The sequence below is a fragment of the Tubulanus polymorphus genome, chromosome 7, assembly GCF_964204645.1.
Source record: "Tubulanus polymorphus chromosome 7, tnTubPoly1.2, whole genome shotgun sequence".
In the NCBI taxonomy this organism is placed as follows: domain Eukaryota; kingdom Metazoa; phylum Nemertea; class Palaeonemertea; order Tubulaniformes; family Tubulanidae; genus Tubulanus; species Tubulanus polymorphus.
In genome coordinates this window covers 17,329,095-17,349,981 of record NC_134031.1, presented here as the reverse complement: position 1 = coordinate 17,349,981, position 20,887 = coordinate 17,329,095, and the positions used below count along the sequence as shown (strand labels likewise).

At 40.1% G+C, this 20,887-nt stretch overlaps 3 protein-coding genes across 4 annotated transcripts in view; 1 reads left to right on the top strand and 2 right to left on the bottom strand.

The window, feature by feature from the left end:
• LOC141908413 (LIM domain transcription factor LMO4.1-like) overlaps positions 1 to 9,312 on the bottom strand; it is a 42,116-nt gene extending 32,804 nt beyond the window's left edge. Inside the window, exon 1 of one of the 2 annotated variants that reach the window (XM_074798456.1) lies at positions 9,054 to 9,312. In XM_074798456.1, coding sequence (XP_074654557.1) covers positions 9,054 to 9,111 — 58 coding nt within the window. In that variant the 5' untranslated portion in view covers positions 9,112 to 9,312. Of the gene's footprint in view, positions 1 to 6,832; positions 6,951 to 9,053 lie in introns of those variants that run through there. The other variant, XM_074798457.1, reaches the window with a different exon arrangement.
• Positions 9,313 to 13,538: 4,226 nt separating this feature from the next.
• On the bottom strand, positions 13,539 to 16,263 carry LOC141908223 (peroxiredoxin-6-like). The gene is made up of 6 exons (XM_074798156.1): positions 16,104 to 16,263; positions 15,515 to 15,671; positions 15,161 to 15,304; positions 14,992 to 15,065; positions 13,943 to 14,015; positions 13,539 to 13,853 (listed from the first exon to the last, which is right to left on the bottom strand). The coding sequence occupies exons 1-6, from the start codon at positions 16,187 to 16,189 to the stop codon at positions 13,725 to 13,727; spliced, it is 663 nt and encodes a 220-aa protein (XP_074654257.1). The 5' UTR covers positions 16,190 to 16,263; the 3' UTR covers positions 13,539 to 13,724.
• A 1,492-nt stretch (positions 16,264 to 17,755) lies between these two features.
• On the top strand, positions 17,756 to 19,835 carry LOC141909222 (cationic amino acid transporter 4-like). Its single transcript, XM_074799608.1, has 3 exons — positions 17,756 to 19,072; positions 19,399 to 19,507; positions 19,585 to 19,835. The coding sequence occupies exons 1-3, from the start codon at positions 17,756 to 17,758 to the stop codon at positions 19,833 to 19,835; spliced, it is 1,677 nt and encodes a 558-aa protein (XP_074655709.1).
• The last annotated feature ends 1,052 nt before the right edge of the window (positions 19,836 to 20,887 follow it).

Below are 20,887 nucleotides of genomic sequence, written 5' to 3'. Positions count from 1 at the left end.
TTCGTTCCCGACAAGTGTAATGGGTCTGCAAGGGACATCAAATCAAAACAAATCAAACCAAATCTACCGAATCAAATAAATAACAGAGTAAAAACCTATTTTTAGGATTTCAAAAGAAACTGGACCTTTTCTATTTGAGGTCGAGTTCATAATGACTATTCCACAAATCATCTCTAACATTGTACACGAAAAAGGTGTCAAAGTTGATAATCTATCTCAAAGATTACAAGAGCGACGATAATAATATACCCGTCTCCGGTAAGCAATGAAACACGAAACCTCTGTTTAAAATTCATTTGGCGTACTGCTCGCATTTGAGAAATGGGAATTTTAGTCAGTTTTCTGCTATAGCGATTTTGATAAATTTTCCAATTAATCAGGGAAATATGTAAATGCGGGATCTAACGAAGAACGCGCGCGCGTCGAGGTAAGTTTTTTAACGCCTTCCAGTGGAATTCGTATATAATACAACAGTGTAGTCTGGATCAGCCGGTCTTTTTCGGAGTTCTACTTATACGTTTCAGCAGAGATTTCGAAATCGAGTGTGTGATTAAATAATTCTTTATTACGTCGCTAAATCTGAACATTGCCGATATTGCACTCCCAAGCGCGCCAATTACACCTTATATTACACGAGCATTTATTCTATTCCGACGCACTTTTCATCTGCGTCGTTCCCAACCGTAGCAATTTTCTTTTTCGCGTTGCAGCCTTTTAAATCGATGAGAATTTTATAGGTTGAAAATATTATTACAAGGCGAGCTATTGACAAGTCTTAATGTACTTAAATTGAAAACTCGGGTACGGATGAAAATGAAATGATCATTTCTTTTTTCTCACACGTACCGCGCCGCGAACGGACATTGTTACAAAGGCGAGATTGGAATTAGGAATCTGGAAAATGTTTTTCTCCGAAGCGCGGCCGCCATTTACGGATAATTCGGTCGAAATTTGAACACGTGTTTTGCACAAGAGATCGCGTTCACGGGGAGATTAAATAGCTGCCCGAGGGCCATGTTTAGTCCGCCATCGGTTCGGTAAATATAAGAAAAATGCTTTTACGTCGATGCCGCCGATGAGATTTATCACAAAGAGGGAAGACGTTGAGTATGGATGAACGATGCACAGGCGAGTCGTTTTTATGAAACAGCCCAATGAGCCCAAGAGCCAACTTCAACCCGGAGAATCTGTTGTCCTCAGATAGCTTCAGATTAGGATATCCAATTTTTCGGAACGAACAGTAGCTTTGAAACGTGAAAATATTGAATACGCGTTTCGCGAGGTACTATTGACGTCATTCTAGACTAGACCAACAACGAGATCCCAGATGATGAAATCACATCCGAAGGTCGGCTGCCCCAAAGCACCGGCGCATTTAATACAGTACGGGAAGAGGTATCATCTGCTAAGTGATTGCTCATTATTCACTCACTTAAACACTTACTCCAAATACACTGGAAGAAGAACAGGTTGGCCGTTTCGCACGGTTCTTACGGCACCGAGCAATTTTAATTAAAAAGCGATCGTCGCGAAGTATATGGCCTCCTACCGGATAAGGTGCAACTTAATTATACACGACCAATACAGCCTATTATATAGTCCACAATAAACTACTGAACATACCTAGTTCTTATACTAATTACTAGTGCGCGCGGAGTCTTTCGACAATAATGATGTTGTGTCAATTGCAACGTCTATCAGCAGAACCCGTTTGATAGGCCTAATATCCATCAGCCGGTACACACACACACATATTATTGCTAGACAATATTGTTATTATGCTTCGATAATGTCAATTCGGATCCGGGACCCCTGGGTAAGGATTCCCCTGCCTATAATGGAACCCCGCAGCTGTTACGCTTATAATATCTGAACATTTATTAATTCTTAATATTATTAGAAAACGTCCGTCAATACGAGTACACCTCGCTCTAAATTGATATCATAATGTAATTTCGTTTCTTATTAGATAGAGAATCAGGAGAGAAAAAAATGTCTATACACGCGTGCCTCGTATTGTGTTTATTGCTTTTTGCATATAATACTTAATATAGATATACAAAACATGTATATTTGTAAAGCATATGTTACCGCGTGCGACATATTGTACCGTACAATAGGGACTGGGGCTAAATCATCGAACAAGAAGAGTTGTTAAAACCCAATTAACTAATTATTTCATTGAAATGCCGTGTACAGAATGCAATATCGACTACAAGACATGGCTTTTAGCGGAGGTGACATTTTTTGTTAGAACGACAGTTATTATTTATTATTTAAAAGCCTCTCTTGTCGTAAATCATTAACAGTTACAACACGTGACTAATGGTGGAAAATCTATAAGGCCATCACTCTCTCCGTGAGTCGTAATTACGAGAAATCCGCATCAAAGCTCCCGCTAATCAAACGCGCAAAAAGGAAACTAAAAACCGTTCGAAAAGACTACCCGTATACGTATTAAATCGAGGTGATAATGAAACGAATATTCATCATCAGAGCTACCGTATTTGAAAGCGGTGTTAACCCAGAATACAGGTAACACCATCCATTTTCTTGCCAATTACAACCGACGCATAGGTTACTTTGGAACAGGTATAAACAAGTGCCTTAAATAATATGCTAAGATCAGAATCGAACCGAAAAAAGCTAAACATTTTTCGAAACTTTATCACCGCTACAACCGATATCCTTCAGGAATTTTACATTCAGATTATCGCTGTTAACCACAAGTACACGTAAATCCTTGTTTTGATAATATCATTACATTTTAAATCTATATTGTTTATTCATTATTTCTGTAAAAATTGTACATGAAAAATAAGCCATATCACCATATCATAACATAATATACTATGTACGTTATCTCATGATATTCAGTTTTCATCATCACGAAAGATGAAAAACGCTTCTCCACAATTGCTATTCGATAACGACCTTCAATCTGCTGGAGAGCCGTTCGTCCTTGTGGTGTGTCGACACATACTCTTGATCATGAAGCGCATTAGCTGTCGCAGATTAAAAAACATTCATTAAGCAGCGATGCAACGAGACATTTTTGAAAGATGATAATAGCGTCATGAATTTCATACGATGCTCAACCCAACCATTGGTAGTGGGAAAATATAAACATGGCGTCTAGGGATGCATTGCGAACATCAAGTTTCATTTCAAATGCTACGATGAAGCCGTCGTGACATTATCGACATAGGTTAACGACGTGACTGTTCATAAAGACGCCATTTTAAACCGGTCTCGCCGACTAATTGCTGCAAATATAATATCCACACAAATGCACGGGTTGATTACGTTAAGTCAAATTAGCTTCCACAAATCATCGGCAACGCGAGAATGCTTCAGCGGCCGATGAGCAGTTCCGTGCCGGCAGAGATCGTCTGAATCTACGGACAAATTCGCCGGCATTCAGGCCGCAATTATCGCAAATTGATTACGGCCGTTGTCATCGCGGCGGTTGTCAATACTGCACAGATACAATGGTTAATCATACGGATTAGACTCATCAACGAGTTATCAAGCGTCCGTATACGCAAGCAGGACTTCGTCTCGACACCGACTACGAGCAGCTATTAACCAACTGACAGGATGATTATTAAGGCGCATATATTGGATGCCGGATTGTGTACACTTGTACGACACGTTTACCTAACCCTCGATGCCACTTAATTAGTTTAGATTTGACTCGATGTAATAAGGTGGACGTTTTAATTTACACTTTTCCTGCGAAGGTTTTCGTAACATATGGTCGCAAACTTTGTGCTCCCCCTCGAACGATTCCCTCCCCGCACGTTTTTCAAGGATAGCGACGAAAACAGTCTGCCTACTCGATATAAACAGGGTAGACAAACGGCCTCGCGCAACTCTAATGAGTAAACAAAAAACATCCTAAGTTGCATCAGACACATCTTTCTCGAGGCCAACGCGAAAAAAATGTCACCTAACCGTGACAACAGGAATGCTAGGTCCAATGTACGTGGTTTCTATAAAGTTATAACGGTACAAGGTTAACAGTTCAAAACAACATTCTTTACGCCGGTAAATAAAGAAGTTTACCGAATTACTCACAAAGCTGCATTTTAGAAGTAACCGAAGACTCGGTTATCGTATTTTCAGAGAGATTATAAGCGAAAGCGAACTTCCACTACGGCATCCGAATCAGCAATACGGATATCCTCGAAACCAGTGGCACCAATCCATCATCCGACTTGGTTTATTTGGCTTCCAAATTTTTTTTTGCCGGATTTAATCCCAAAATGAAATTTCAAATCTCTGCGACCAGCAGAGGTCGGGGGTTGATTGTGGAATCGTGAAACTGGACTCCTTTCAGTATCGAGAAATGCTGATTACAATGACCACATATACGCGCGGAGGAAACTGTCAATCGTTATGTGGCGGTAATTTACAGTCTCGTCGCGCGATGAACTCATAAACGCAATCAAATTCCACCACTTATCAGACAAAGCGAGGTGCCCTGTTTGATATATTACTTGATATATTCTTGATGACATTAGACGTCAATCAGCGAACACAATCATTGACTGGAGCTGAACTATGCGAAAGCGCATCGAAATGCATCAACTCTCCCGACCACCGATGCGGCAATTTCAGCATAACAACCATTTTTTTCAAAACGGACGAATATTCTAATCGGTTATTAATTTTTCTCGAGTGGTTGAAGCCGCTGGTCTCTGGTCTCGTCAATCCACGGTTTATGGGTTCAAACCCTGGTGGCGACAGAGTTTCTTGGTCAAAGGTTCTTCTCTGGTCTCTCCCCTTTGGGAAAAAGAAACATCGAACCCGCTTATAATGCCATGCGTAGCGGGTTGAGGGTTTTATTAAAAAAAAAAACTTTTCCTCCCTCAAAAACGACTACGCCGCACTCGGGCGCCTAGTCCGCGTGAGACGAAACACGTGATCATAATTTTATTAACAAGACAAAAATTGCTGCCGAGCATAATTCGATTTCGGCTGTTATTTGTCGAGACAAGAATGGACACAATGGCGGCGCACAATTACCTCGACGAACGTCTAATCAAACCCAAGGAGAGCACGCTCACAGTTTTTATTCGAGCTTTCAAAAAATGATTGATCTGCGAGTTGCCTCTTGGAGGGAGGATGAGGAGTTTGAGTGAATGGAAAATCGAGCATTATAGAATGAATGCGTATATAGTACGTGTACGATGTTATATCATCTTTTTGACTTGCGGGATGCTTCGTCGTTCTGTGATTTATATATGCCCGGTGAATTTACTACGGACGTGAACGAAATGGAAAATTTCCCAAAACCACAAGACGTTATACTATCAACATCAATACGCCTACATTATAGATATAGGATGCGATATATACTGTGAGAATGACCAATTCGTGACAACCTCAGATTATTTGCAGCCAACCAATGACAAAACATGCATCACAAACCCCAAATATGTATACGAACTACAGAAACGTATTTACTGAAAAAATATTTATCCGAACGGCACGACTGTCAATCTAAAACACGGTACATATACCGGACCAATTCATCCATGTTTTAATCACTTGAGTTACTATGCACCGCACGATGTCTAACTTCCTTCGTGAGATGGTAATTACCTGAACTATGTTTTTAACGCCTGCAGCCATTCAATTTTAGAAATTCATATACGGCCGACTTATTCAGATTGCAACCACACACACACACTCAAAAAACTACACCCGGCTTGATTTCCTATTCTGTAATACGGATTTGCGTTTACTATTTGGTTAGGGCATAGCTAACCCTGATTATTTCCTGGGGAATTTCTTTCAAGTGGCTGTTCACGATGACTTTACGGCGATATTTCGTGTTTTTCATTAGCTTTACTGCATGCCTGGTTTATGAACGAGCGCGATGGCTGATAACTCATAAAACATCGTGAGCGTGGTTATATCGTGTAGGCCAATCGAATGATTGCCCTATACCTTATTAATGTGGAACTGGCCGCTTAATGATGAACCCCTTCCATATCTCCAATATCAAAACCAGGTGTTGTTGATAATTCGAAGGCTTAATTTACCCACATCCGGGATCAAATATAATGAATTCATTTTGTCAACATTCATGTTCTCAACATGTCTTTCATGAAAGTCATACATCCTAAATCGCCTACGCCAAGCATGGACCCCTTTTTGACGTCACGAGCTCTATTTAATGCATTATAGCGCCCACTATGCGCAAGTATGTCCGCATTAGCTACCACGAATTAACTTACCCGGTCTTGACCGCGATTACAATCGAAACTAATTAGTAAATGGATTAATTAATGAACCCACAGTAGTTGTAGATTATAGTCATTATGTGTGCACCACGATATACGGGGAGCGTATCGTACATTGGGGATATGTTTAGTATTATACTAACGACGTGGCCATTTACGAAATAACGCCATTGTAATGATACATATAAAGAAAAAAATATCACAATCAGTATCAATATACTAATGAAAATGGACTTCTCATTAGTAAAGGGCGTGTGCTCCCATCAAACGAATTCAAACTACTGAAATAGTGCACGTATATGCAAGTATTGTAAAGTGGGTACGAATCTTGTTCGTGGCAATGTGCATTTTCGCCGCCACAGAGGGCGCTGAATGCAAAACATTGAAGGGTAAGTCATGCGGTAAGCGTTCACACGCGCGATCTTGTCATTATAAAACTGTAAGCATCACACGCGCATCTTCATTCGAGACTGAACGCTGTTGTAATATCAACGGAGAAAGAGCGTGTTGACAATGACTCGTGCTTTAGCAATATACGCGACATGACGACATTATTAGTCTGACATTACACCACGTACCTTGTATATTAATCGGTAGCCCGTTCATTCTTGTCTAGAGTGTTTGAATAATCCGTATCTAACGTATAAAATCCTGTCCGTCCGCACAGAGTTTCTCATAAAGTGTCCTGTATTTGAGCTTTCTCTCCTCTCTATCTGTCGTGTGTGTGTGTGAGTGTGTGTGTGCGTTGTGCGCTACCTCCGTTCACTGAATGACAGCTCATCTCATGAGTCTGGTATTAAATGAAGCGCGATCTGCTCTCCCATACATTGAGAAGCCGAGCCTCTCGGCGCGCTAGCTGTTCGCAGCTGCCGGTCCATCACAATAGTCGAATTAATGGACAAATTTCAATAGGTTCGGCTTAATGATCGTTAAGTTGGCTTTCAATTCGCTCGTTTCGTTGTTGTACTAATAAAGTGGTGGCGTGCTTTAATATAAAACGGACCAGGTTTCAATTTGCGCAAAGAATTTCGAAGGAATTTGCGATGAATGCGTTTTGTCGTCGGCGATAATGGGAAAAAAGCTATTTGAGAGAATATTTTGAACGATAATGACTTTGTTGAGAGGATAGAGCTCATGAACAAATTAGGGCTCTCCAAGTCCGGCCTAACGAATATCACCCCCGGGAACGCGTGTGGTGGTTGGTGGAACATGAACTTCTCCCAAAGCTCGATCAAAGTCGTTAAAAGGCGAACATGTCTGTATGAAAATATGATATAATGATAAATATTTCATCGGGATTCTGGCCCCATTTTATCGTTGAATTTATTCTCTAGGTGGATGCTCGATCTCTAAAACTGTAACACTCTTTCCCAAACAGACAGATCTTAATAAAATCCGTATAGGCTAAACGACCTTTCGGCGTTGTGGCGAGGGTATATAAATACATATATGGTTTGCTATTGACTTGAAAGGGAACAATGATGATTTTTTTCATCGCACCCGACTGACTCTAACGACAAAAAGAACTTTATTATTCCACCTGCGCGCCGAAGGAAACTTCTCGCATTGAATTGGTCCAATTTTAGCGCGGAGACATAAAATAATAGCCCGGTATAATATCTCGAACTAACGGTCGCCGATTGAAAACGTCTATTCGGTTGAAATTCGTTGGCAATCATGCCGCCGAAAAAAAGTAATTAAACTCTTCTAAAAACCCATTAAAGATTTCGACAGACACTGCAATAGACGAACACACAATCCATTCAAAAGAGGTATTATTAGAAGCGAAGTGTATAAAAGCGAGGTCATCAGATTCGAAGTCAATCCGCATGCCACTTAGCGAGTGTTATTAAATTTTACGATATGCCATTAACTTGCTGTATTAAGGCCTTTTGTTACGGCTATTTATTCAGACGAAGGCTTGTAGTTCAGCTTAATGTTCTATAACAAGTATTTTGATTCATTCGTATAAACTGAATTAATTCATCAACGGCGATAAAAGCCGAGAGATTAATGAACCCGATTATACGTGTATGCTGATTAAACTTGACTGTCATCTTCGAAAAACTATTTTTGAATATCAATAACCTGAATATTTGAACACGAAAATTCGCGCTTCTCACCAATTAACCCAATTCAGTCAGAGCGTATACAGCAATGCGCTATATAATATGAAAAGTACACGTACGAAAACATACACACTTATTCTAATAATGTTTACCGATAATTTATGAGAACAAACAAGAACAGAGTTTTGAGTTGATTGCTACGCAATATTGTAAATCTCAACGCTGTGTTTTTTATTCCAACACGTTCCAGTACGGTTGAAAGGTATGGCAAGATCCAGACGAAGACCTGGCGTTGCATTTACTATATAGGCGACATCCCTTGGTCATCGTCAGATCATTAGTGCTGCTCCGACTAATGGTCATAAATTTCCCTCGTGCTCAATGTAATGAACTATATTTGATTTGTACTTGATTGGGTTGTCCGACCAACTGTGGCCTCGCAAAACCATGCAAATGATCCAGCCACAGATGTCAACGGGTCTCCAGTATTAGCCAACTGAATGGACCCGGCCCAACTGTTTTCAAGAAATGGCTCGGGTAGATAATGCACGAACAAGTGAACCCCCTCTCTCAATGCACACGTCGAGACTAGAAACTTTGATTTCAGTGAATGGATACAAGTGAAGTTCCATGGCGTAGAAATGTCCACCACCAAAGGAGTTTTCAACTATGATCCCGAGAGCTTTGTAGCATTTCCCCCACTGGAATGGAATATTGTAAATGGTCTTACCGTTTAGATTTGGGTCCGACGGATCGTGCGGAGGAAGCTGGTTGTCCATGGCGTGCATTGGTACTGACTTATCCGAATCACAGCTACAACAAAAAAACAAGTCAAGTTTCTCAGGTGCGCAAGTGCTGTAATATATCAAACCAAGAGTGTCCGATATAGCGTGGACGCGCCCCGTTATGCTTCTAAAAGACCCATCAGCTATGCAAAGTACAGCGCAAGTCAGTAGCCTAATCGTTTTCCAGCTAGCAGTACCGCTGTAATGGGTTTCTCCACACTCCACACGTTACTATATACTGCCGGTAATGACACTACTAGTCTATATGCGCGATCTTTTTACTATCGACGCAGTCACAACAACGCTGCAGATATTTTTACTTCTACGCTAAGTAAACAACGGCGCCGGGAGAATGACTTCAGAACTCTTCCCCTAGAAATCTACCGGCGGGCCAAACCAGTTCGGTACGGTGTACATAAACCACCCTAATTGCAATCAGGAAATCATATACATATACTATTAATAAATCAACTCATGTACACACTGTTATTATTGTATTCGGTATAGTTTTATGTTGCGTATTATGAATAATGCACCTCGTCAAGAAAATGACGTCCTAATTCTGTATGTATAAGCACTACTGCTGTGTTGGTTATTCGAATGAATCGTCAGTTTATCAAGAAAATAGTTCTACTAGTTCCCCCCCCCCCCTTTCCACGTGTAACGAGCTAGAGAACTTTCACTCCTCTAGCCTCCAGAAAAAAGAATGAAGTTTTTAAACGTCTTACCCTATTGTTCTAAGTTCGTCGAATGTGACATCTGCCAATTGAACTAATTAAATCCACTCTTATAAGTCACTGAACTTGATGGAATAACGCACGACTCAGCTGGTTGGACAACTCGATAATAACTTGTTGAATCTGAAAACTCATCCGTCACCAAAAGCGAAAAAATTAAAACAGGCACTGAATCTATGATAACTCCAGTAAATTCTAGAATGACGTTCTTTTTTATATCATTGATTTGGTAGTAAAAAAGTGCGATTATTAATACGAAGAGCGGTTGATGTGTACAGCTCGGCTGACTGGAAGGTTGTGAGCCTGGTGCGGTTGCAGCTATTGCTTGATAAAGCAGCCATTAGCTTCGTCAGTTAGTGAGTCATGAATGAAGATAATGATTTCCCTCCCACCCCGTCAATCGAATAGACCGAATCAAGATAATGAACTGCTGGTCCACGTGATTAGTTCTGCGAAGGTGTTTGGACGGCGGAATGTGTGAACAATAAATTAGAAAAAAATAACCGCATATTTCAGAGATCGTCGAACTGTCGACCTGATTAAAAGAATAAGTAGAATATTTTTGTTATCGCACATCCTACACAACGTCTTATACAAGTATAATACAAATCTACAAAAGACCTGAACACCAATACATTCGCCTAAAACAACTTGATTGGAATTATCGTTTAAAATGTTCAATAAAACTAAATGGATATTCAATGGAGTTTTGTGTGCTGCGTTTTACGGGCGATTATAAATAGCAGGTTTTGACGTCAATTCTACCAGCAATTTGGGCGTTGGTTGTCATATCCAGACATACTTTCCATTTACTAATCGAGTTCCTAATTGAATTGAACCGTATGTAAGTATTATATGACTTAACATGAATAAACCAATTAGCGGTCTATTTGAGAAGTCGCGGCCGTCGGCAACGCCATCTTGTGGTAAAGACTGCAATTTCTGAACAATTATTTCTCCGTAATTCACTACTGTATATACATGTATGTATTTAAGGAAAGTCATATCCCTAAAACAATGGTTAAAAGTTCTTAAGTATTTCTACATTCCTTCTATTTTTAGAGAAGAGTGACAGATTAGAAAGTTGTCTGATGGTCGTGCTGAATCTTGTATAAGTCTTTCAGCGCAAGCATACCCTGATTGTCGAAAACAACCCCGGAAATTTAAAAGCGAGCTTTCTGACCTCATGATAGTCTTGTATTGGTGCGCAAGACGCGCTGTTACTGTAGGAAGATACATGGAAGCCTCCTGGGCAAAACTGATCAAACTTCATTCTCGTTTTAACGAGCTAAGATCAGTGAATAGCGTTAATCAGCAATTCCTAGCGATTGTTTGTACAAGGACTGATCAGAGGGCATTCTTACTTCTCCATTAGCGTATGGGGGCTTTTCAATGGGCTTAATGATTAATTAGAAGCCATTATGGACTCGGGCGCGGATTTCTTTCGTTAGCAAATACTAACAAAACGTTCAGCCGAACGTAGACATAGGGCTACACACATAATACATAAAACCGGTGTCTCGCGCGCGCCAACAATCGCTCTAACGAAAAATCCGCCTAGTCCCCCAATCAACGGGTACAGTCTGTTGAGAATTTCTCTTGAATTTCTGTTGCAGGCATTTTCCAAGTACAAGCCGGCTGATTTGGCCCCATTTAGCCGTCATGAATGCTCGGTAATGAAAGCGAATTTAATGCGTTCAACCATGTACGAAGGGCAAACGTCACACACGGATATTCTTTCCGTTGCTCGGCTATGAAATAATGCAGGAACAATAAGGGTAATTCCGACGTATCTACTCCTCGAGGCGACGAGTTATTTTTCATAATTAAGGAGATCGTAAACTTTTGTGGTTTCGAATGCATATATACCTTACCCCTCCCCCCCCCCACCAAAAAAAACCCATTAGTACCTTTTTTTCTTGTTTGGACATGACCACCTCAGGATTTTGTACCTACTCGGACGAAACGGAAATAATTTTTCTGGCTCCCTACGTATTTACGCTTACCTCGGACCAATTTTTCCGGCCCAGCTTGTCGAGTTAGGCGAGGCTACGAGCAATTTTTTCACTTAAACCAAAATTTGACTCAATTTGAGATAATTGCTCGTAGGCCGAGGTTAGCGTTCTCTGTTCATGCTTTTTCGCTTTGGAACTCTCACGAACTATATCCCGATGCACATCTCTTGACCTCACAAGCGTCGAGACCCATCTGAAGATAATTTCGTTTATGATTTGAGTCAGAAAATGCCATCAATTTGTTCCTTACGTAAAATCTCTTTCCACTTAATTAAAAAGAAAACATCTATTGTGTAGACGAATTTTCAGTGGCGTGATCGTGTGGATATACGTGGGAACGTTTCGTATCGGGTTTCCGTTATAGTCGCAGCCTGCGAGATCAACTAATACCGATGATGGCTTACATGTCTTTCGTGCGTCGCTTTGTTGCGAGATCAATTTCGCGTCGTTGAGATAAAGTTTAAAAGAATCGGGTTTTTGCTCTCAACGATGAAATTTCACGTGACGTCGAAGTAAAACGAGCCCGTCACGCAACCGCGAAGCTTTGAAACTCTTTGATGGGATTTCGTTGCACGGAGAAATTCAAGTATCTTTTTTAACCATTGATGAAACAGTTCGTGTTGTAACGATAGTATAAAATCCCACGCTTAGAAAAAAGGATAGTCATTTTGTCACTAGTATTTCGGGCCTGAAGAAGACTACTAGGATATTGTGGACCATTTTTTAGACTTTTTCTCGTGGCATTTCATATCCATTATTTTTTTGATTCACGAATGTGCATGACACGAGAATGAACAAAATCATTTACTCTCGATTTCTGAAAATACGGTTCACTCTTTTGATATATAATGATGATTCATTTTCATTTAACTACTTTATAAAATAAGGTCATTTTCGCAATTCAGAATAACTAAAAGATGTTAAGTGATGGATCCAGCGCAAGCCTTTGAAATTGCGGGCTGAACTTAGAAACAACTTGGAGGGCACTGGGCCCACGTGCAATGTGTGCAGGAGTAATCGTGGAGTATTCTGACGACAGTCTGATTTCCCCAAGCATGGACGTATAAACTAGTTTATACGTCTACCGAAGTTAGTTGGTTCCCATGTTGCAACCATTTGTGTTGTTCGTATTTCATGAACTATCACTATTTCGCCATCTATTTGAGTCAATGCCGCACGAATCACTTTAATGGAGACGAACCGTAGGGAAATTTCATTAAGAAATTTCTTGCGACTGGTCGGGTTTTATCGTTCGAATAGTGTGTCATTTAAAGATTAAGATTCATAGAAATTCTATATTTTTAAGCGAATCCAGGGACCACTGTTGATGGTAGCAGAACATATGATCCACAACAAACAAGAGGTTCTTGGGGTCCTTTCCGTTCTGCATCTTGGGTACACTAAATGTCCTCTTGTAAATGTCCTGTTGCAAGGTGATTTCTGGAAAGTGCTGCATTGAGATGTAGTTTCCATAGGCATTAAAGACGAGATCCTGAAGAATGACGTGCCTTTTCGTTGAAAAATTATCTAGTCTTGTAAAAATGTGCCCTTTTCTGCTTTTGTGATGAAAAGAAGGTCACGCTAAAGGTCGCTAAATCTTCCCCCCTGTTTCATAGTAGGGCCTAGACGGTAGAGAAGATAAACTAGACTAACAACAAAGAAGAACATTTGTAGAAGACTATAACCTCACAAATCTATTCATTCGTACATAAGATTATTTATGCGCCAATATTTAAGTGATAATCGAATTCTCAAGCTTGTATATACGTATTTGATATATATCACAGATTTTGATATTTATGTCTTTTGGCGTAAGATAAGCAATCACCAGCAGCTCGACAAAAGTAGTTTTACTTTAATCTAATCATTTCGGGCAAGGGGTCATGCGCAGGTATTCTTTTCCGGACGGCAACGCTTTCGTTTTCATTTCAGGGAAGAGTTCTTTCGCCTCTTCACCAGTGATAGTCGGCAGCACCATACATTTGTCCCCTTGCTGGAATAGACACACGAAATACATCGATAAATAATGATTGGTTTAATGTCTGATCGACTGGAAATCATTCTAAACTCAATTAAGTTTACCTTCCAGTCAACGGGGGTCGCTACTTTCTTGGTAGCGGTTAACTGTAGCGAATCTATGACCCTCAGTATCTCACTGGAAAATTAAATAAGTCACACCGATTGAAATATTTCAGTGAGAATCATCACTGTTAACTTTTGCGACGAGGGAAAGGTAGAGATCGCCCTGATATAACAAAATGATAATCATTTTTATTCTTTCACTTAAAGATAATGAAGTGATCAATATAAATGCAGAGTTTTTACAGCGATAAGTGAGGGTGCAGTCACAGAGCCCACAGGCTGTAACAACTTTGGACCAAGCCAAGTGGTGACTGTACCCAATATAATCAATGCATCGTCCTTCTTCAGCGGAGACCCGAAGTTCGGGAACCTGAAGGTCTCTGCTACAGTGCGTAACTAGAATGAATGCACAGCTATTCGAGTCCTGGGGCCAGTTGAGATCAGTCTAAGCTTAAGTCCAGTACAAGACCAACTTAGTTCTACCTATATAGCCAATCTAACAACTTAAGACCAGTCTTAAGATTTAAGACCACTTTTGTACTTAAGTCATGGCGTGCAACCAGCCCCCGGGGTCAGTTCCATAATTGAGACTTACTAAAGTCGGAAAGTGGTCTTGAATCTTAAGACGGGTCTCAAGTTACGAGATTAACTATAGAACTAAAACGGTTTTAGACTGATCTTAAGTCTAAGCCGTGACTATGGAACCGGGCCCAGGTTCTTTGGTTTGGTTTTTAGTGAACTTAAAATTTCTCAAAATAATAACCCCAAGAGGTCATACGTAATGCCAGATTTCAGACATATACACTTGACGCAATATTATCTTATCGTTATTGATAAGGGACAGTTTGAAGAAGGGTGCGCAGAAGTCATCGGGAAAATATTAAGTGTTTATGCACGATGATATGAGTGAAAACATGAAATGAAAGCTCTGGAAAAAACATAAATGTCAAAGTAATACAAAAATAATACAATGTAAAACGCTATCTAAACCAGAAAGTAGTTTAGCTCTTTGTGACCTTTTCAGTATATACCGGTTTCCAACGACTTACTTGAAATTTCTGCCTGTCGTTGCTGGATACAAAATACTTAGTTTCAATCTTTTGTCTGGCCCAATAACGTAAACCTGTTGATATTAAAATAAATGTAGGCTACGTATTCAAGGAGTTAAAATGCATATTCAAGAAGTATATATAATGCACATATGTTTATCCGACTTACGCATCGGGCTGGTAATGGTAGACCCTTAGAATCTTTCTCATCGGGGTCAAGCATTCCAAGTTGTGTAACGATACTTCGATCGGCATCGGCGATAATAGGGTAGGGCAAGGTGGACCCAGACTTTCCGGCATAATCGATCACATCCTTCAATCAGAAAGAATGAACAATTGACTCTGAAACTTTATTCTTTTGAAAAATTATATAACGATAAAATGACATATTATGAATATATTTATTGATTCAAAGAAGAGAAAATGTAAATACATATATCAACAACTTCCTTCAACATGCAAAATACATAATTTATTTCTAGAATAAAATCAAATAATCACAGTACATGCACCACAGTTTTACCTTCGACCATCCATGATGCGAATCAACGCTATCACATGACAAAGCAATGACTTTAACGTTACGCTTCTGAAATTCGGGTAGTAGTTGCACGACTCGGGCCAGCTCAGTGGTGCAGACAGGCGTGTAGTCAGCAGGATGTGAAAACAGTATTGCCCATCTAAAGAATGATACGTTTCAAATATGTTTTTTTATAGTCATCTCAAAAGTCGAAGACATTCTTACGAAGCAGGTAATGCTTTCGAATAAAACGATAATTAATTGAACATTTGACAATCAACTGTGAAAATAAGAATTCGATTCGCATTGTGAGTCCTTGCAAAATTAGATAAAGGCTTACAATGATACGTAAGCCTATACAGAATTAGTTATTAGTTTATAGTTTTTATGCAATTTACAGAGAACATCTGCACAGTGTTTATTTATGAATCTCTCACGACTGTCGAGTTCTCTTGTACACTATCGTATATAGTCTATACCAGCTAGAGAACGTGCACTGTACAAATCGATAGATATGATCCATGTTCTTAAAAATTGTTAAATGCTAAAAGAAACCATATAGGGCACTGGGACATGTACGTAGGCTACTTACGAAGGTCCGATCCAATCGTGGAGTTCAATTGCACCTTCGGTGGTTTCAGCTTTGATATTGGGGAACACTTCTCCTAGCTTCGCCATTATGCCGGTATACCGTCAGTGATAGTGTGACACGACTAGTGGCTCGCGTCAGGCTCTTTATACATTGAACGACGTCAATTGCATGACGTCAGCTTTTGGAATTTCTACAATGATATAGATGGCATCGCGGTTCAAAGATGCGCACATTGGCTATCGGAATACCTTTAAACATTTACTGGCACATGCATTACAAAATGATATCGAACTATGAAACGAAACCCATACAATATAAACTTAAACATTTACTGGTACATGCATTACAAAATGATATCGAACTATGAAACGAATACCATACAATATAAACAAAATGTTTGTAAATCATCACTTATATATGGAACAAAAGTTACTTTTATTGGAAAGTATATTTTCGCAATAATTGATCGAAATTAATTTTGTCTTTGGTTCTTTGTTTTCATTTATCTCTTCCAGTTTTTCCAGAACAAAATAGTTGTATTTCTAGGTATAATTTCAAGGGCCCCATTGATTTTCGTATCATTAGCCCAACTAGGAAATGAAATCTTCTCAATGGTGCTCAAACCTATAAGTTGATAACAAAAAGTTTAATCACATCTCACCAAGTCTTCGATTGTGGGAAAGATCTACAGATTGATATCTTTTTCCACAAAAAGATTTGCACGGATAAAATTTTCACACCAATCAATGCGCGATGTGTTAGCGTTACAAGTAACATCCTACATCATACATCCTGCATGGATATAGAATGCGTCAAACATTTGTCACCAAAATAAATTCCATCGATCAACGATAATTTCTCATCCTTGCAATTAATTAATTGTGGTTAACGGCAGCTGTTTTGGCCAATTCAGACTCTGTTGGAGACACGTTCGGGAAGCGTACCAACTTAGGTACCTCGGTGGCTTATAACGTATAGATATATATAGTAAGTTTAGCTTTTTTGTAATTTGATACACTTTCTCATCATCTAATTCATCTACGTTTGTCTGATCCTGTTAAAGATGGATATCGGTGCGGGTAAGTTTTTGTTGCTTATTTAATCGTCGATAAATGATATAATCATTATGACCATAGCCGTCTGTTTCATTCGATTTGACTTATTCATGTTTCTTGAACATTGCGACACTTTTACTAAACACGAAACATTAATTTGGCAAAAGAATGTTTAACTTTCTTTTAATCTCAATTCCATTTCTTAGTTTCAAAAGAATTTATTCGTCTTTTAGATTTCTCATCCGTCGATTGACTTAGACAAAGGAAATAATAGATAGATTGGTTTAAGAAAACGTCGAAATAGGGTTGTCCCTTCTTCGAAAGGACAATAGCCCATTTGAGATAAGGTATATGCATTATAATGATTAAATTACAACGCCCTTTAAAGTACCATCGATTTCCGTATTGGAATTCTTCTAGCAAAAATCTATGCAATTAGCACAAAGTCGGACAAAAGAACCACCTGTTGATTTTTTCCAAATTGCATATCCTGGTATTCCTGGTTGAAGTAACGAAGAGCATTATGGAATATTTTGTCTTATTTGAATTTTGAAAGAACGTTAAAATCTTTCAGCAGCAGAAAATCGGTGAGCCGCAATGAAGGGGAGGTGTTGCACTCCGATTGAATTCTGGGAGAAACTAACTCGGACGAAAACTCTAGAAGATGACGACATCCTGAAGACTGAACTGAGAAGATGCATCTCAACACCGTGGTTGATCCTTTTTGGTATTGGTCAAATGACCGGTGCTGGGATATACGTGTTAACGGGAGAAGTCGTACGAGCAAAAGCTGGCCCGGCTGCACCACTGGCCTACTTAATGGCCGGCGCAGTATCCATGATATCGGCGCTTGTTTACGCCGAGTTCGGGGCTCGGGTGCCTAAATCCGGGTCATCATTTACGTTCGCCTACGTGACAGTAGGTGAATTCTTAGCTTTCGTGATCGGTTGGAATATTCTGCTGGAGCATTGCATAACTACTGCCGTGGCGGCACGAACATGGAGCGCTACTGTGAATCTTCTGACCGGCGGATGGCTCAGCAATGCCACAGAAAATGCGACCGGATTTTTCTACTTGGCCGGAGAAAAAGAATATCCGGATTTTCTTGCCATGGGTATTGTAATCTTATTGGCGATCGTGGTCGTACTCGGAGTCCGGGAGACGGTCGGTATCACTGCTTTCATAGCGGTTTGCAATACGGCTCTGGCCATCGTGATTATTGTAGCTTCTGCATTGCATGCGGATGTTGAGAATGTCCGCAACACCGAACGTGGTGGGTACGTCCCGTTTGGAGCACAAGGCCTGTTCGGAGGAACCGCTATGCTGATCTACGCTTTCTACGGCTATGACGCTATTACCATAGCGGCTGAAGAAACCAACGAACCTTCCACGACATTACCCTTTGCCAACATATCGGCCATGGTGTTTGTTACGATCCTTTACGTAGCGATGTCTCTCGCCTTGTCTTTCTTATCACCTTTTTACTTGGTCGACCCAAACGCCGCCTTTGCCGTAGCTTTCCAACGACTTGACATGGAGTGGGCATCGATCGTATCCAACGTGGCTGCCCTGGTGGCGATTACAGGAACATGTTTGGGCAATATCTATTCGGTTTCAAGAACGGCCTTTGCTATGTCTCGCGATGGGTTGCTCTTTAAATTCATGGCCAACGTCAACACCAGCACCCAGACACCTATCCTTGCCGTAGTCGTCCTTAGCTTTGTTGCTGCTGTTTTGGCCTGTATCATGGATGTTTCTACGCTTGCGGAGTTCGTGTCTATTGGTACGTTGGTAGCAATTACGACGATCTCCGCGTGCCTAATTGTATTACGATACATTACCGACCAGCCCGATAGCTACCTTCTCGACCCACGAGACGACGACTCACGGGAACTGATCAACCCCACTTTGAAGGTTGGCAAGCTAAAACCCCAATTCAGCCGCATTCCTGGACTCAAAAGATTTCGTGCTGGACGTTTGGTTGGAGTGTGCTGTGTCCTGATGCTCTTACCGATGATTGGTATCGGGCTGTTGATACGTTACGGTGAATACTGGACGAATTGGTGGCTGTTCCTTCTATTGGCTATTTTCCTATTCCTCATTCTTGTCCTCTACGGTATCATCCTGATGCACCACCGATCGAGTTCATCCCTAACTTTCCAGGTACGGTAAACACACAAATGCGCAGTACCATCGAAATCCCCGAACCCTTTTTACATGTATTGTCATTCTTATTTCAGATGCCGTTTGTACCATTTCTACCGGTACTCAGTATGCTGTTGAACGTGGTTTTGTTGTTACAACTTTCTTCTAGCGCTTGGATACGATTTTGTGTATGGATGGTATTTGGTAAGTCCACGATTAGATTGGAGACTGATTCAAATGAAATGTTCGTAGCTCACCGTTTGTATCTTATTTACATTTAGGTCTGCTACTATATTTCGCGTATGGAATTTGGTTCAGTAACGAACGTGGAAACCTCAGAGCTAGGGAGGACAGGCCGAAGAAATACCCATCGTACGGGTCTCGAGCTTCTAGTCTGGATTTCGATCAAGATCGCCCGAAGAAATACGGTGGGACCTCCTCGTACGGATCGCGTGCTTCAAGTACAGACTTTGAACAAAGCGGAGATCAACTAAAAGAGGCTGTTACTCCAACACTTCCTGGAGGATATTAATGCGTATCATTTGGAACTCCAAATCTGCTTTCAATGAAAATGCTCGATCAGTTCAGCGAACTCGGATTTTGTTGGCGATTCTTTGTTGAAGGGATAAGGGATAATAAACGAATTAACTTGAATTACGTTGACTTTTAAGCGTCTTAAATGTCGATGCTGTAGTGGCTGATGAGCCACAGCGTGCGAAAAAGTTCTTTTTCTTGCAGCTAGAAATAACAATTTCTTGTTTTGTTGGCGCAAACAAACAGTAAGTTCTTGGAGGCACTGCAATCCATAATGTAAATAGTTCTTCGTTTCCATTTCCTTTTGCAACTTAATTCAATTGTATATATTGCCTGAATAAACATTACTAAAGCTCTATGTTTCGACCAATGCATTGCTAAACTATTAACAAAATCATGTATTTATCATATTATGTTTTCAACTATTGCTTACTGTTCAAACAGATTATATGGCGGTAAATAAAAACAAGTACTTTTTCTTATTTATTATTATTGCTTATATCTACGGAGATATGTCTCTGCTGAACACCAATGCCTACGGCAACTAACCGGTCGGTGGTCGCAGTGTGTTCACCGTGACCGTAGTTTTTGTGTTAATTCCGTTTATATGACTGAACATAATCAACGGATTAACGATGATAATCAAATCATAAATATTTTGCCCATGAGTTTTATAGCAAATATACAGCAAAACATAATGTTTCCCAAAGTCTGCGGTGATTTTATGCCCATGAGCTCTAATTGAAAATGTACTGTGCATACAGGTGTATTACATTAATCAAGTCTTATTGTCTTACGAAAGACGATCAAATTTTTCCCTGTTTGTTGCTTTTCAAGTAAATCAAAGATCTTATAGTCGGTTTTGATAAAGCTGGGATTGATATCTGGGTAGATCGCTGCACTGTTAACGGGCAAGCTGTGTCCCCGGGGGTGTGTATGCATAAACCCCTTATCGTACGGTATTCTGTTTGCCTTAATTATAACTATTTATTAAGCCATGAAAGGTTAATCTTATTAATGACTATGTATGACGGTCGGTCACCCGGAGCC

Bases quoted from the DNA above. Each gene is read 5' to 3' on its own strand.
- LOC141909222 (XM_074799608.1), top strand. From the start codon at position 17,756: ATGAAGGGGAGGTGTTGCACTCCGATTGAATTCTGGGAGAAACTAACT. The intron at 19,073-19,398 runs GTTGGCAAGCTA...TTCTTATTTCAG, and splicing joins TGATCAACCCCACTTTGAAG to ATGCCGTTTGTACCATTTCT. The intron at 19,508-19,584 runs GTAAGTCCACGA...ATTTACATTTAG, and splicing joins TTGTGTATGGATGGTATTTG to GTCTGCTACTATATTTCGCG.
- LOC141908223 (XM_074798156.1), bottom strand. From the start codon at position 16,189: ATGGCGAAGCTAGGAGAAGTGTTCCCCAATATCAAAGCTGAAACCACC. The intron at 15,672-16,103 runs GTAAGTAGCCTA...ATCATTCTTTAG, and splicing joins CACGATTGGATCGGACCTTC to ATGGGCAATACTGTTTTCAC. The intron at 13,854-13,942 runs GTAAACTTAATT...TGTCTATTCCAG, and splicing joins CGACCCCCGTTGACTGGAAG to CAAGGGGACAAATGTATGGT.